The sequence below is a fragment of the Hemitrygon akajei genome, chromosome 19, assembly GCF_048418815.1.
Source record: "Hemitrygon akajei chromosome 19, sHemAka1.3, whole genome shotgun sequence".
NCBI lineage: Eukaryota > Metazoa > Chordata > Chondrichthyes > Myliobatiformes > Dasyatidae > Hemitrygon > Hemitrygon akajei.
The window spans coordinates 16,070,250-16,086,721 of NC_133142.1; the positions used below are offsets into that span (position 1 = coordinate 16,070,250).

Sequence of the window (16,472 nt, forward strand, 5' to 3'; positions counted from 1 at the left end):
AATTTTGGCCATTAGGGGGAACCTGAGATCTTGAGAAGTGTAAATGAGCAGAGGGACAGGTGTGGCGACAGAATGTCTCACAGAAATGGAAAGATCTAATTACGCGTTGGTATACCGTGGCCAGCAGACTTAATGAGCGCTCCCGCCAGACCTCCTGGGAGGTGAATGCAAGAAATAGAAAGATACCCATCAATGGTAGTGACGGAAAACCCAGGGGCTGGCCGGTATTGAAGGCCTGATGTGAAATCTATGATGAGCAGCGTAGGATTGATGATCATAATGTAAAACTTGGTGATAAAAGGCCGGCACCGGATATGACTGGGCTGCAGACCCTATTTGACCCTAATGAGGACACTGAGGAGGAGGAGGAGCAGCAGGTCCCTTCGCCTGCGGGGGCTGCGAATCCCATCCCGCCTGTACCTTCGGAACCTTCCGCTCCCCCTGTGCCCTTGACCCATGATCGTGTCTCTCCCCCCCCCACCCCCAAGCACTCCTGACCCCAAGCCCACGGTTCACCAACCCCATTGCAGCCCATACCCGAGCTAAAACCAGGAAAGGGGGCACAAGGTACTAAATCTGCGACCCCCAAGAACCGCATGGCTCGTAAATGGACTACAGGACGGAACCTATGTGGGTGACGGCCCATCGATAGACCCCCAAGGGGACGAGTTTGATCCTGACTCAGACTTTACCACCTCCAGTGATGATACTGACCCCGAGGATAATCCTGACGCAGCCCTTGCTCGAAAGTACCCTGATTGGCCCTACTCCACCAAAGATCCGGGTAGATCTAAGCCCCGCCCCCACCCAACAGATGCCAATGCGAGAGGTCCCTAACCCTCGTCACAATCCATCCCAGGCTGAGGATGCTGTGCAAAATCCCTTGACGGTTTCTGTGTATACCCCCGGAAGCCCAATGAAATGCCGGTAGTGATGCAGGGCGCCCCGGACAGAAAGCAGAAGCCGGAGCAACTTATTGAATATTTGCTGAGTACTATTAAGATCTACAGGGCGACCCCAAGGGATCTTTTTAGTTTCCCTGCATCAACCAGTGACTGTCTACTCTTCCCATCCGGTAACCGCCCTTCGAACCACGCACCAAACGCAACATCTATGAGATTGCTCTTATCCATAATCCGTTGCTGACGTTCCCCTATTGCACCACACTTAACCCTGCTACCTTTGTGGATCACCCGCCCGACCTTCTATCTGAGCCTCCGTAGAGCGAAACCACTTCCTCATTTCTCCGCGGCCAGACCTCCAGGACATTGAGTTCGACAATCCGGACCTGATACTTGTGGACGGCTCGTCCTCTGTCTCCCCGGACGATGGCCGGCAATCAGGTTATGGCATTGTGACCCCACACACCACCTTGGGGGCGGCAGCCTTCCACCCACCAGTCTCGGCCCAACAGGCTGAGCTTTTCCCCCTCACTCGCGCATGCATCCTCGCCTCGGGTCAGACAGCCAATATTTACACAGATTCACGCTACGCGTTTGGGGTCGCTCACGATTTTGGCACACTATGGGCGCAGCGGGGCTTCCAAACGTCGGCTGGCAAAAGCATTGCCAACGGCCCCTACATTGACAATTTGCTCAAAGCCATCCAGCTCCCCGGTAAGCTTGCTATTATAAAATGTGCCGCCCACTTGTCCGATGACTCTCCCGTTAGTAAAGGCAATGCCAGGGCAGACCTGGCAGCCAAGCAAGGTCTAAAACAATAAGTGTGGATTCGACCCCACGCCTTCTGCCTGCCAGGCAGCCGGTTGATAGCCCAGGCATATCCAACATCGCGCCATTACAGGGGGACGCCCCTGCGACAGAAATTGATGTTTGGAAGAAACATGGTTGTATTATTAATAACACAACGGGCCTCTGGCAGACCCCAGCAGGTCAGACTTGTATTCCTGATACTCTCCTGCCTGTCCTGGTCGACCGCCTCCACTCTGACACTCACCTCGGCAAGGAGGGAATGTGTATGTTGTTGTTAAAAACATGGTAGTCCCCCAGTTTGAATGAGGCAGCGGAGAGACAGGCAAGGGGTTGCTTAATTTGCCATAAAGTATACCCGGGTAAATCTATTAGATGTGATAAAGGGTGCACCCCAACCCCAGCAGGACCATTTGAAACATTACAAATGGACTTTATCGAGTTACCCAAGGTGAATTGTTACAAGTACTGTTTAGTTATAATCGATGTCTTCAGCAAATGGATTGAAGCCTTCCCCACAACGAATAACAAGGCTTCCACGGTAGTGCGGATGCTACTGAAAGAAGTTATTCCTCGTTTTGGTATCCCACAAAGACTATCATCTGATAACGGTTCGCACTTCATTGGGAAAGTAAACAAGGAACTCTGCGAAATACTAAAGATTGAACAACAATTCCACTGTGCCTATCACCCCCGAGCCGCAGGAATCGTGGAACGTGCAAACGGCACCCTGAAGGATAAACTAACTAAATTGACCCTTGAAACAGGACTAAATTGGCTTAAAGTCCTTCCCCTGGCACTGTATCACATGCGCATTACACCTCAAACCGGTACCGGGCTAACTGCTGCTGAAATAGTGTACGGGCACCCAAACAGAACCCCATGGGGCAGTGACCACAACCCCCCGCCAATACAAGCAGATCTACAAATGATGGGCAAGGAACTGCAGTGTTACCTCAAGCATTTAACTTTGTCTCTTAAGTCCCTACACACTCGGGTGAAGGAAGCCTCAAGACCTGTTCCTGACAGAGAAGGCGAGTGGCAGGGAGCAGAACCAGGAGATTGGGTGTTAATAAGGAACTGGGATCGACCCAAGCTGGGACCCCGGCGGAAAGGACCGTACCAGGTCCTCCTGCAGACCCCCTCTGCTGTCAGGGTGAAGGGACAAGAACGTTGGATTCATCTGAGCGACTGCAAGCGCTGGACCTTGGACTCGCTAGAAACCACAGATAAATGAAGGGACTGATAAACGGACTTGATTGAACTGTTGTGTGATTAAATTCCTTTTTTCTTGTGGTGCCACATCCTTGAAACTGTACTCTGGTAATGGAAGGTAGGATACTCTTGGTTATCTATATTCTTTTAGGGATAGTGGGGTATAGGGCAAAGGTTGAGGGACGGCTGGACGAGGAACCAAAACCCCTAAAAAGATCGAAGAGGGACATTTCAAGGCAGAAAAGGGATTGGGGTTTCCCCAAAGGCCCCACCCTTGGAAGATCCTCCTCGGGGTTTATAAGTGATAACTATTTCCAAAACGTGCACAAACGACTGTATGGCACTACAACCACCGTTTGCTATCCCCACCCCGCCAGCGTCTCCTCGTTCTTTACCATTTTCCCGCACTGGGATCGTGCCGATCAACCCTTCCGATGTGCCCTCGCCAGCAAAACATTGCCCGAGGGAAAGAGGGTGGAACTCACCTATGACTCTTCCAAAGCCCCTGTCGCGGACTGCCTATTTCCTCCGTCCATCATTAAGCGGTCAGATCATATAGGGGCCGTTCGACTCCTCCCACGGATGAAAAAAGAGCTCTGGTGGGAGGGGAATCCCAAACCCCCGAAGGGTGACCGAGTATATGAGAACTGCTACTTTGGAACAGGGTGGGGATGTTCAGGCGTGTATGTCTCGAATAACGTCACCTGCCTCTCCAAGCCCTGAAGGAAAAGGGAGTGTCACCCCACCAAGGACCCCTTAGGGATATCTTGCTCTTGCCATGAGACACAGTGCCAGCTCCCTGATCCTTTGTGGGGTGGGGAACTGCATCCACCTCCGGGTCAATGATCATGTATTCCCACTACCTGACTATCGCAGGGGTACCAAACGAGCGTACCCCTCTGCCGGTGTGGGAGAGTGGAGCGACGACAAAAACCTAAAGGGTAAAGGTTGCACTGAGACCATGTATACCCTCCCGGGGTATTTTTTCTTCTGTAACTGCATTGCCACCAACTTCCTGGAGTACCCATACCCGTCCTTGGTGGCCTATGGCACCTTCCTCCCCACCGTGGTCCCTTGCCCTGGGACTTGGGGTCCCTCACGCCGCCCGCCTGGGAGGTACAGGAGAGAGGTCTCCCAAGAATTTTGTGCAGATTACCAAGTCCTGACTACCCTAACCGCAGGTCAGGTGGCCGGATACGGAGTCAGCTGGCTTTTTCTCTTTGGGAGCATCAGGAGCCACTATGGCGGCCCACAATCGGAACTATCTGGCCTGTGGTCTCATGAGCCTTGGGAACGCCACCAGGGCAGCATTAAGACTCATGTCTGACAGCCTTAACCAACTGTGGCTCTTCTCCATGCAAAACTGCTAAGCACTCGATTACCTCCTCCCCAGGGAGGGTGGGCTCTGTGCTATCGTAAAGGACAAATGCATAATGGGGCTAGACGATGCTACTGCCAACATAACGCGGTATATGAAAAAAATAGATGAACAGTTAGGATCCATTAAGGAAGGAACAGGTTGGGCAGGATGGGGGGACTGGGGACTAAGTGCATGGAGGGACCGGTTGATCAATGGGCTGACGGCCATTATAGGGATTTTTGTCTGTATTGCCATTGTCAGATGTGTTCTGAACTGCACGATGGCCTCGCTAGGGGACCTGCTGCCGGCTAAGCCACTGATGGTAGTACGGGCAACCGTCGAGGCCACCGAACTCCTCGAACCTGCACCAGAGGATTTTCACGATATTGATGATTGATCATTTCATGATCACAGGAGGGAATGAGAATGTGAAGAGGGTAAGGGGTACGTGTAGAAGGGGTGGGCGAGGGGTAAGTGTAGCACAATATGTAGACAGGACCAGGGAGAGGATACGTCATTGGGGAAGTGTAGGAGGACAGGGAAGAGGAAGCTAAAATAAGATGCCAGACAGCATGTGGCCACCACAAAGAAGAGGGACCTTGCGACCACAAGACAATGTGTTTGGCAAAGTATTTTGAGCTATATACCTATTGAGTGTTTTGCTTGCGTCCATACCCATTCCAAGTATTACGCTTGCGTCTATGCTTATTCTGAGTATTTTGCGTGCTTAGCTATGCAATAGCCAATCAATTGATGAATTTGAATCGGTAACCATATTTGCGAATGTAGTACCCTGCTTTTGGGTATAAGTATGACCTTTGTAAACCGACAAATTGGGAGTTGGCTACCTTACGCCCGAAGTGCGTGGGGCTGCGAACTCCTCTCTGAATAAAAACCGTTTCAGAGGTAATTTTGTGTCTCTGGCATTTTTCCTCAACTGAGCAGGTTAATAATTTCAGGTTGACAAAACAACCTGAGGTTACAGCAAATGAGCATCATTCAACGTGAGGAGAATTAGACTGTCACGCATCCTAACTCCAAAAAGCAGCACCAGTCAAAGTCCCCAAACTCCCCGCATTACTTTCACATCAGCACCACTATATTTTTTTTCCTCTGGCGTTTCTGTTCTCAAATTCTCTACTCTAGTTGTGAATAAGAATGGCAACCACAAGAAAATCTGCAGATGCTGGAAATCTGCAGGAACTCAGCAGGTCAGGCAGCATCTGTAGAGGGAAATGGACAGTTGATATTTCAAATCAAGATCCTCCACTGGGACTGATATACAACTGGATTCCTATCCATAATCCTGCTCCTACCAGACAGTATACATCACTTGTTCTTTCACATCATCATCATTATGTGCCGTGTCATATGACATCATCACTATACACCATGTCTCATGACATGGGCGACCATGGTCTCCCTGACCATGATTGTTTTTGGCAGATTTTTCTACAGAAGTGGTTTGCCATTGTGTTCTTCTGGGCAGTGTCTTTACAGGACGGGTGACCCCAGCCATTATTAATCCTCTTCAGAGATTGTCTGCCTGGCATCAGTGATCGCATAACCAGGACCAGCAATATGCACTAGCTGCTTGTACGACCATCCACCACCGGCTAGCAGAGGGAAGGAGTGCCTTACACCTCCTTCGGTAGTGACACACCTACCTACACCTTGCCATCTTTCTCATTCCTCTCCATATACATGTATTTCAGTACTAATTGTGCACACACAGAATACTTGCAAATGTACTGAGACATAGAACACCACAGCACAGAAATAGGCCCTTAACATAAGAAACAGGAGCAGGAGTCGGCCATCTGGCCTGTCGAGCCTGCTCCGCCATTCAATAAGATCATGGCTGATTTGGCCATGGACTCATCTCCACCTACCTGCCTTTTCCCCATTACTCTTAATTCCCTGACTATGCAAAAATCTATCCGACCTGGTCTTAAAATATATTTACTGAGGTTGCCTCCACTGCTTCACTGGGCAGAGAATTCCACAGATTCATCACTCTCTGGGAAAAGCAGTTCCTCCTCATCTCCATCCTAAATCTACACCCCCGAATCCTGAGGCTATGCCCCTTAGTTCTAGTCTCACCTACCAGTGGAAACAGCCTTCCTGTATTGAGAAATATACCTGATATAATCATTATATATACCTGAACGATAATCACTATGTATTAGCTATTTACTATACTATGTAATCACTTCTAGGTACCGAATATTAATATGTATTATTTTACTAGGCACATTTTGTTATGTGTTGTTTTCACTAGATACTTTGTACTCTCTTAGCTGCATATTATGGCACTTACAGTACACCTGCTTGTTTTGCAACACCATTAGCTGCGATGAATCCCATGTATTACACTCAGCCTTTGTTTAGTACGAGATAACGGTGGCGGACAGGATGCTGCGAGCAGGAATGTACTGTGAGGGAGGTTGTCTGGAAAACATAATCTTGGCCACGAATAAGGCCCCAATGCGAACGGGTGAAAAACAATGGTGACGTACCGCGGGCTAGGCAAGAGCGATTAATTAATTCATATATAGATGATATGCAACTAAATCTTGATTGGGTATGGCGATGAAACCGAAATGTAACTGAGATAAGAAATTACTATAAAGAATGCTGTACACCGGAGCTCGGGGGGCTTTCGGTGACAAGTTCATTGATTGCCTCAGCCTTTGTTTGCAAATAAAGGTTTAATTTTCTTGAAGAATTGTCTGTGTCTCCAAGTCATTTCAAGTAACCACGACAAAATTATCTACCCCTTTCATAATTTTATATGTTTCTGTAAGATCTTCTCTCATTCTTTTGAGTTCCAGCGAGTACAGTCCCAGGTGACTCAATCTCTCCTCATAATCTAACCCCCTCACCTCTGGGATCAACCTGGTGAATCTCCTCTGCACTGTCTCCAAAGCCAGTATATCCTTCCTCAAGTAAGGAGACCAGAACTGCACACTGTACTCCAGGTGTGGCCTCACCAGCACCCTGTACAGTTGCAGCATAACTTCCTTGCTCTTAAGTTCAATCCCCATAGCAATAAAGGCCTTCTTGATTTGCCTTCATTTGCCTTCTTGATAGCCTACAGCAAACTCTTCAGCCCATCTAGTCCAGACTGAACCAATAATCTTCCTAGTCCCATTGACCTCTCTCTCCCCCTGAACCATGATCCTCCATACCCCTCCTGTTCATGTACTTTCCCAAGCGGTAAAATTGGTAAAGATTCGCCACTTTAGCTGTTCACTCTACATATGGGAGTTTTCCAAATCTGATCACCAGAAACAGGAATGGAAATAAGAGGATTACTTGAACACCATCTAAGCAAGTCCAGGGGTTCTGATGGTGCTAAACTACAGGCCATTCAAGGAAGTAGCTGCCTTTCGAAGTCCTGCAACGACGGCTCCTGAGGGCACGAGAGGTATTCAGCATAGAGGATGCATGAATTGAAGCAACTGAAAGAGAGAGCGTGAATGGAACTTCACACAGAATAAGGCAGGATGTTCTAGCCTCAGGGAGGTTGCTAAGCATTCCTGACAATTTCCTTATCTGAGGTCTCCGGCAATCAGAGATGACCATGGACGTTGTGTCCTAGCTGCCTGGATACACAAGCCCAAGCAAGCTCCCTCTCTCCGTGCTGATGAACACAAAGGAAGGGCAGAGACTGGCACAGTTTGGTACCAGTAGTGTCGCAGGAGTTGCCAGTCAACTAGATGAGCTCCCAACCACAACTGACGAGCCCCCTCTGCCTGAAGCGACTGGTTTTAAGGTATCAGAAACCCTCCTTTGCCCTTTCTCCTGTTGGTAGAAACGTTTCCGCCGGGCTTGATATCTAAGCCACATGTGAAGGCCAGGAGCTGGACCTGGTTGTCAATTTGAGGTGCACGCCATTGGGAGCATTTAATAGGTAGTGGGAACTTGTCCCCATTACCACCCCCAGTTATATCCTTATCACCGTAAATCGTTATGGCATCTCAATGGTAGTTAGCCAACTGCTGATGGACTGCACCGGGGAATCCTAATCATTTAAGGCATTTACTATGCTGGGATAGTAAGGAGTTTGCATCATTTAAAATGCTAAAGGACTGATAAAATTGTAACATGCTGCAAGTTTCATGAAAAGACCACTGCCTCTCTTAATATACTTCCGTAAAATGCTAAGACACTGGAGTTCTGCTCTCTGATTTAGAGGCGTATGATGGAGATTTCTGCATGTAAAAAAACAATTGTGGGAAGGGACAGAAAGTTAACAGTCTAGCGGACATTAAAGCATTTGCCTTTCTCATCAATTATCTCATTTGTTTCCTCTCTAAATTTGAAAATGTGTTGTCTCATCCAACCCACATGAACAAAAATAGCAACCACATCCAGCCAGCAAAGTGAGCAGAATCTACACTACAGTGAACTTGCAAAGATTTGCAAAAAGTCACAGTGCAAGCAGCTAGTGTTCTAGCTCCATTCCCGATATCCAATCAGAATCCTTCTCATGTGCTCCCTCATTCCTGCTATCCAATCAGCGTCCTTCTCATGTGCTCCCCTCATTCCTAATGTCCAATCAGTATCCCACTCCTGTACACCCCTCACCCAGTGCTGGGGGACAGAAGTCCCTGACATGCACGAGGGGAAATATCTGGGCACAACCAAACCACACACTATAATCGACACTCCCGATGCACTGATGCTTCACTTAAGTGCAGCAAAACTGTTAAGGAGAAATGCAACTTTTGCAAGGATAAAGCTGTAGCTGTTAATACTGGTGCTCACTTTCCTGGCCAGGGAATGGGTATTCACAAGCATGATTCCAATCTGCATTCTCCATAAAGTAGATGAGAAAATGACCAATTAATCATCGTGTAATATTCAAACCTGCAAATAAACCTACCTATTAATAACTGTACAATGTTCGAGCCTGCGTATTTCTTCACGTCCTCGATCCACTGAGGCACAGATGCAAATGTTCCTCTTTTGCTAATGTCATAAGCGATAATTGCACCATTAGCACTTCGATAATAACTCTGTGTAATTGTTCTAAATCGTTCTTGTCCAGCTGTGTCCCATATCTGCAACTGGAAGACAACAGGAAAGCACATGAATGTTAAATGATCAATAAAGCAACTGTGGCACTCAGCAGGGGGTGGTATTGAGTTCCCTTTACGATGGTCACGTCTAGACAATGGATGATGAAAGGCAGATGCAATTTTAGAAGTTGAGACTCTGAACTAATCGGCTTGCTGCTGGATTTTGGCATTTCCCTTTTAACCGAATAATTTCCAAATAGGAAGGGGCACTTTATGTCTGAAGCTGACACGGTAAACCAATTGTGGGAGATATAAAGGCCTGAGGTAAATTCAGCAGATTTGAGAGTACAGGCAAAACAACAAAAAGCTATTTATGAAAATCCCCCAGGATAGGAGGTATTAACAGAACTTGCGCTCTTTCTGTGTTGTGCACATTTCAGAAGAGATCACCAGACCAGAATTTAACTTTTTGTTATTCTCTCTCTCACTGCCAGTATTATCTAACCTGCTCAATATTTCTAGCCTTTTCTGTTTCTTTTCAAATTTCCAGCATCCGGGAGTATCTGACCCTCAAATTAGAGGAAAAAAATGCCCGATGCAGCTTACTGTTCAGAAGTAAGATATTGTATAACAGAAAAGACAACTGATGGGAACTTAAAGATGAATTGGAACCACCAACTCAGAGGTGGCTCAAATACTAGAGCACAGGCCTGGACTTGTCTGTTATTGTAATATACCATATTAACTGAAAGAATCAAAGCCATAAAGATGTTATAAGCTTCAAAACAAAACCAATGATGTGTATTCTGATTCAAACTATTAAAGCAGAACTGGATTGATTTAAAAATCCAGCGTTTGCTTTAGAGTATGTTTGAAAATTTTAAATAGATATTTAAGAAAAAATTTGGAAACAGCTTGTGCTGCCTCAGGGAGTGTTGTTGAGCGCAACGTATCCATAAAACACATAAGATATAAAAACAGTCAACACAGATGCAAAAACAAAGTTCTGAAAGCACCATGGGAATCTATATTGATTAATCTGATTACTTAGTAACCTGCTCTGTGTACTGAGCACAGAACTCATTGAATTTCAGTTCACCTTTTTTTCTTGCCCAGTTTAATGCTGCTAAGTAGCTGCAGGCACGGATAAAAATAAGCAAAACGATTTCTAACTTCCTCTTTTTGATTCCATAACCACAAAAACTTTCATCTTGTCAATTCACGAATAACGTTAAAAAAAAACCCCAAACAATTTCCTCTCTGGTTCGGCACTGAATCTGGCCGTTCGGCCCATCAATCCCCAAACTCTGATTGATTGATTATTCGCATAATCCAGACTTCTCTCTTTAGGAACGAGGTATAGAGAATTGACTCTTCAGTTATAACCCGAAATTACACATTTCTCTAACCACCACATTACGAGAATACTTTGTAAAACAGTCCATTTAACAAGAAACAAACTTATGCGTGAATATCATGTGTAATTCAAAAATATAATTGCCCAGCGCATTATTATCGACTTAAGTGTGGAACATTGTTTAGAAATAAGACAGACCCCGAGCTATTGCAGGTGCCCAGGGCTGAATGAAGGGGCACGGAATCCACACTTCACTCGAAATCAAACATCTCTGCGGAAGGTCAGCCTCCACCCGTGCAGAGTTAATGTCACAGTCGTCACAACGGATGCGCTAACCCCGTTCCTCTCCCCGCACACGCTGCCCGACCAGCCGAGTACCTGAAGCCCTTTGACTTGCTTTCGTTCCTGACGGCAGCAGCCGGCGCTCCACTCACCTTTACCCGCTTGCCCTGGATCTCCAAGGTTTTCATTGTGAAGTCCACCCCGATCGTGTTCCCCTGCCTTTCCACGAAGATGCCCGACTTGAAGCGCTGCACGACGCAGGTTTTGCCAACGCCGGCGTCCCCGATCAGCACCACCTTGAACAGAAAGTCGAACGACTCGTCCGGATCCACCAGCCCCGCCATCGCGGACGGGCTGCTCGGACTGACTCCCCGCGCAGGTAACGCCGACTAAAAGGGCGATGATAATAAGAAGCCGCACCAAGCTGTGCCCATGACGTGGATGCAAAACCCCGGAACTGATAATACGGAAGGAAGGCCACAAGGACCTCCAGCAGACGCCCACTGCAGCGCCTGAACGCAGTAACATGCAAGGGATAGGGCGCTTTCAGCCGGCTGGCCCCTGAGTGCCTTCAAGACCCATTACCGCGCCCCCTAGAGACACATGAAGCGCAGCAAACCCGGAGTTCTGCCCCCTTTCCGAATAGAAACAGTGCAAAATAAAACACACTTCAACGATGCATATTTTGTGAACAAAAATACCTAGGAAGAGTAAATGGAACTGATTTTTAATAATTTAAAAGGCAAACGACGTCTCTTCTCGCTGATGCTGCCTGATGTAATCTGTTTCCGCCATGTTCTATTCTTAATAGGGTTCAGATTGACGTGTTCGTTTATTCTATTTAAACTATTGTTGATAGAGTTTCTAGCACATTAACGTAGAATGTCAAGATCTTCTCTTTTTTTCCAGTTATAAAATAGAATCTCTTTGACGGAATTGTTTTTAATTTGCACAGAGGGAGTTCAAAGTTCTAAGTTCGCGATTTATCTATTTTGACTTTCGAAATTACCTGAATCTTGCATCAAACTATACACTCTCAATACGTCGCCAGTATCTTCATTTAAGCTTCTCAAGCTCTGATGAATAATTGGATTAATTGGATTAAAATGATTGAAAGTAGAAATCTGGAAAACACAGGGAATGATTTGCTCTGGCCAAATTGTAAATTATACAAGATTAATTATCCAACGCGTTGGTAACATTTCACGATGATTGACATTTACCTTCAGCCATTCGATACCTCTGATAAATCCCCTTTTTCTTTGTTCCTCCCATAGATTTTCAAGGCCCACAAAGGAGAGTCAGGTCTGATTACTGGCATCAAACAACTGGGAAACAGCTTGGGTTTAAACTCTGACGGCAGGTTGTTGGAATCAGAATTGTCAGGTAATTTAAACCTTGGAACTGCCTTTTAACAGATTTAAAAGTTTAGCAGGATTTTTCGTTTGCTCTATGCTGGTTGTCTATTTTTTTCTCTGGCATCAAACACCAAGGAAGCATGTTTTTTATTTATTGATTGATTGATCAATTGGTTGAGATATAGTGTGGAATAAGCTCTTCCGGCCCTTCAAACCGTGCTGCCCAGCAACCCCCAATTTAGCCCTAGACTAATTACAGGACAACCTACAAAGACCAATTAACCTACCAACTGGTACATCTTTGGACTGTGGGAGGAAACCAGAGCACCCAGAGGAAACCCCCACAGTCACAGGGAGCAGTGCCCTTATAGGCAGCAGCGGGTACAGGAGACGATGTAATGAATTATCACATTCCACTACCTCTACCTCCTTTTATTATTTCTGGGATACCTCAGTTGTAGTGTATTTAATATTTCAGTAATCTTAGAGTAATATTGTAAATATATTGTTTGCTTACATAATTTATTATGAGTCATATAGCAAGAAGTACGGGAATGGCGTACGTCATTATGCCGCCACGCCATATGTGAGCACCTTACCAAAGAAAAACTAAGGAGACAAATATCCCAGGCTCCTGTGTTTTTTTACTAATTAATTTCTGGAGTCTCAAAGTGTAACAGGAGTAAGTGAAGGTTTTGCCCATGCTCGTCACAGGAAAATGTCAGCACGATGACAGGAGTGTGTGATTACTAGAATGTGAACCATTTTCTTCTCCTCATGTTTACTTGAAGCACCAGTCCTCTGCCCAAAGAACTCTAGTGTATTCATATTTATTTATTGAGATACGGTGGGGAGTAGGCCGATGTAATCCTAGCTTAATCACGGGACAATTTGCAATGACCTACCAACCAGTATATCTTTAAACTGTGGGAGGAGACCCATGCAGTCATGGGGAGAGCAAACTCCTGACAGACAGCGGCGGGAACTGGGTTGCTGTTACTGTAAAGCATTGTGCTGACCACTATGCTATGACACAGATTGTGTGGCTTTCACTTAAAGACATACTTGCATTTTCTTGCAATGGTGACAGAAGTGGACCCGTTCATCGTGTTCAAGGTGGCAACGGATTCAAGTGGTACCTCCGAGCAATTGGAACGAGGGCACGGTAGAAATCTCAAGGCAACAGGAAAAGAGGTAGCGAGTAAGACTGACAGGAGGGCTCTAGCAGAGGGTTGTTCATTTTCATCTCTGAATCTGAATCGGAATGTGAATCAGGTTTAATATTGCTGGTATATGTTGTGAAATTTGTTAACTTTGAGGCAGCAGTACATTGCAATACATAATAATAGAAACAAACTGTGCATTACGGTAATACACCACCAGATGAAAGTGACAAGAACAAGACGAGTCATGCCGGCTTAGACATCACCCGGATTAACAAGATCTACACCAATGGTTGAGAACTGGGACCTTCCTGGTGAGAAATTGGCTCCTGGAACAAAGCACAAATGGATGAGACTGGAGAACATGGAATTAACGGAATGCTACTTTAACGTGCAAGATAGATAGATAGATAGATACTTTATTCATCCCCATGGGGAAATTCAACATTTTTTTCCAATGTCCCATACACTTGTTGTAGCAAAAACTCATTACATACAATACTTAACTCAGTAATAATATGATATGCATCTAAATCACTATCTCAAAAAGCATTAATAATAGCTTTAAAAAAGTTCTTAAGTCCTGGCAGTTGAATTGTAAAGCCTAATGGCATTGGGGAGTATTGACCTCTTCATCCTGTCTGAGGAGCATTGCATCGACAGTAACCTGTCGCTGAAACTGCTTCTCTGTCTCTGGATGGTGCTATGTAGAGGATGTTCAGGGTTTTCCATAATTGACCGTAGCCTACTCAGCGCCCTTCGCTCAGCTACCGATGTTAAACTCTCCAGTACTTTGCCCACATCACGCACGTGTGGGGACTCTGGCAGCAACGAAGGCCATCGTCCTCATTCACGGAAAATCTACTGGTTACCCAGCGATCATTGTCAACGGAGGATTGCTCTCACGCCTTGAACTGGAAGACGTACAATCACAACATCGCTGCAGAACCGAGCCGATCGGGAAATACGAGTTCAAACCCCACCTCCACGGCTCACAGATGCTGCAAAGGGTATTAACTTCACCTTGTACACGGGAAATGCAAGTTCAAACCTCACCTCGGAGCATATCAACGCTGGCTGTTGCAATCAGAGAGAAGATCATGGCTCAAATGCCAATCAATGAACTCGGCTCCCCAGATTTAGTGATAAAATTCCATCAGACAGCATGCCAGAAGCAGCCAATGAAGCAATACTCACAAATGCAGCCTCCAACAGAACTGAGACCAATACTTGATGTATGCATCGGCAGCAGCCATCCTAGAAATGCTGGGCTACCGAATGAAATATGGTGGAGGGTACTGTCATAACCCCTCCCTCCCCCCGGAGACGACGATTGGAAGTCAAGGTGAAAACCACAAGGGTGGAGCTGTGCAGACTTACTGAGCTGCAGAAATGTGGGAAGACCAAGGACTCATCTCGGCTACGAAGGAAGTTCAGAGCCACATCCATAGCCGAAGCCTTGGAAACTGCCAAGCAGCAGTTACCAGCTCTGGCTAACAGACTACAGAGGTGCACTAAGGATGCAGAAGCTAAGCAGGTAAATGCACTCTTTTCCAAAGAACCAGGAGAAGTATTTGCTCAGCATCAAGGTGCCAGTACCCGAACCAACCAAAGCAGCGACTGAGGAGCAGTGGAAGAGTGTACAGGAGAGAGAAGCGTCACAAATCACCAGGGCCCAGTGGCGGAAAGACCCACAAGCAAGCCTCTGCAGACTCCCAGAGGAAGCACCAGTCACCAGCACAGCAAGAGGGAGCAAGTATGAGGACCTGGACATCACCAGGGCCTGACATGATCCGTGCCTATTGGCTGGAGAAACTAACAGCATTACATACACACTGGCAGCTCAAATGAACCAGCTGCTTGAAGCAGGCTTCCACCCTGACTGGATAACGTCGTGGTTTCTTGTGCCCCACAAACGACCAGGAGACGCAGAAGATTCTTCAAGAAGGGTTAAACTTTAATTTGCAAATCAAAGCTGAGACAGTCAGCGAGCTAGTCGCTGATTGCCCACTGATCCTTGTGCTGAGTGTGGAAAGAGCAGGGGCTCAATTGATAGCGCGAGAAGACAAGAAGGCTAATGTCTTTTGGATAGGAGACATAGCAGATCAGATTCAGGAAACCTGGGAAAAATGGAAAAAGGGCGTGCAGAAGGGTCTCTCACGGTCCAAAGAATCTGGCAAAATTGGGGGTTAACAAGAGGCTCAGAGGATTGATCAAGAACATGGCAGTGAGGGTAAGTACAAATAAGCCAAATAAGAAGATAATGGTGTGTTAATGAGAACACATCAGTGACTTAAGAATGTAGCCAAATAAGAAGATAATGGTGTGTTAATGAGAACACATCAGTGACTTAAGAATGTAGCCAAATAAGAAGATAATGGTGTGTTAATGAGAGGCTAGCTAAGAGATGTAGATAAGAGCATGATTAAATTAATAGGTAGAAAACAATAGTGGGAAGTCGGGAGCTGATGTACTGGTGATACGCAACTGTAGACAGATTGGATATGCAACTAAACCAGGAGATTGCTATAAAAAATGCTATGTACAAGGATCGGTGGGCAATCAGCGACTAGCTCACTGACTGTCTCAGCTTTGATTTGCAAATTAAAGTTTAACACTTCTTGAAGAATCTTCTGCGTCTCCTGGTCGTTTGTGGGGCACAAGAACAAGTTAGGTCTCTATTAGGTTGAACAAGTTAGGTCTCTATTAGGTTGAACAAGTTAGGTCTCTATTCATTGGAGCGTAGAAGGTTGAGGGGGGATTTAATCGAGGTATTTAAAATGTTGAGAGGGATAGATAGAGTTGACGTGAATAGGCTGTTTCCATTGAGAGTAGGGAGATTCAAACGAGAGGACATGATTTGAGAGTTAGGGGGCAAAAGTTTAAGGGAAACACGAGGGGGTATTTCTTTACTCAGAGAGTGATAGCTGTGTGGAATGAGCTTCCTGTAGAAGTAGTAGAGGCCAGTTCAGTTGTGTCATTTAAGGTAAAATTGGATAGG

General features: G+C 46.1%; 1 protein-coding gene across 2 annotated transcripts in view; it reads right to left on the reverse strand.

Moving 5' to 3' along the window:
- Nucleotides 1-11,394, reverse strand: part of rab43 (RAB43, member RAS oncogene family) — a 40,417-nt gene extending 29,023 nt beyond the window's left edge. For both annotated transcript variants that reach the window (XM_073072146.1, XM_073072145.1), the window contains exons 1-2: nt 11,103-11,394; nt 9,176-9,359 (exon numbers count right to left, since the gene is read on the reverse strand). In XM_073072146.1, the coding sequence (XP_072928247.1) occupies nt 9,176-9,359; nt 11,103-11,294 (376 nt within the window). In that variant the 5' untranslated portion in view covers nt 11,295-11,394. The remainder of the gene's footprint in view (nt 1-9,175; nt 9,360-11,102) is intronic.
- Between the last annotated feature and the right edge of the window lie 5,078 nt (nt 11,395-16,472).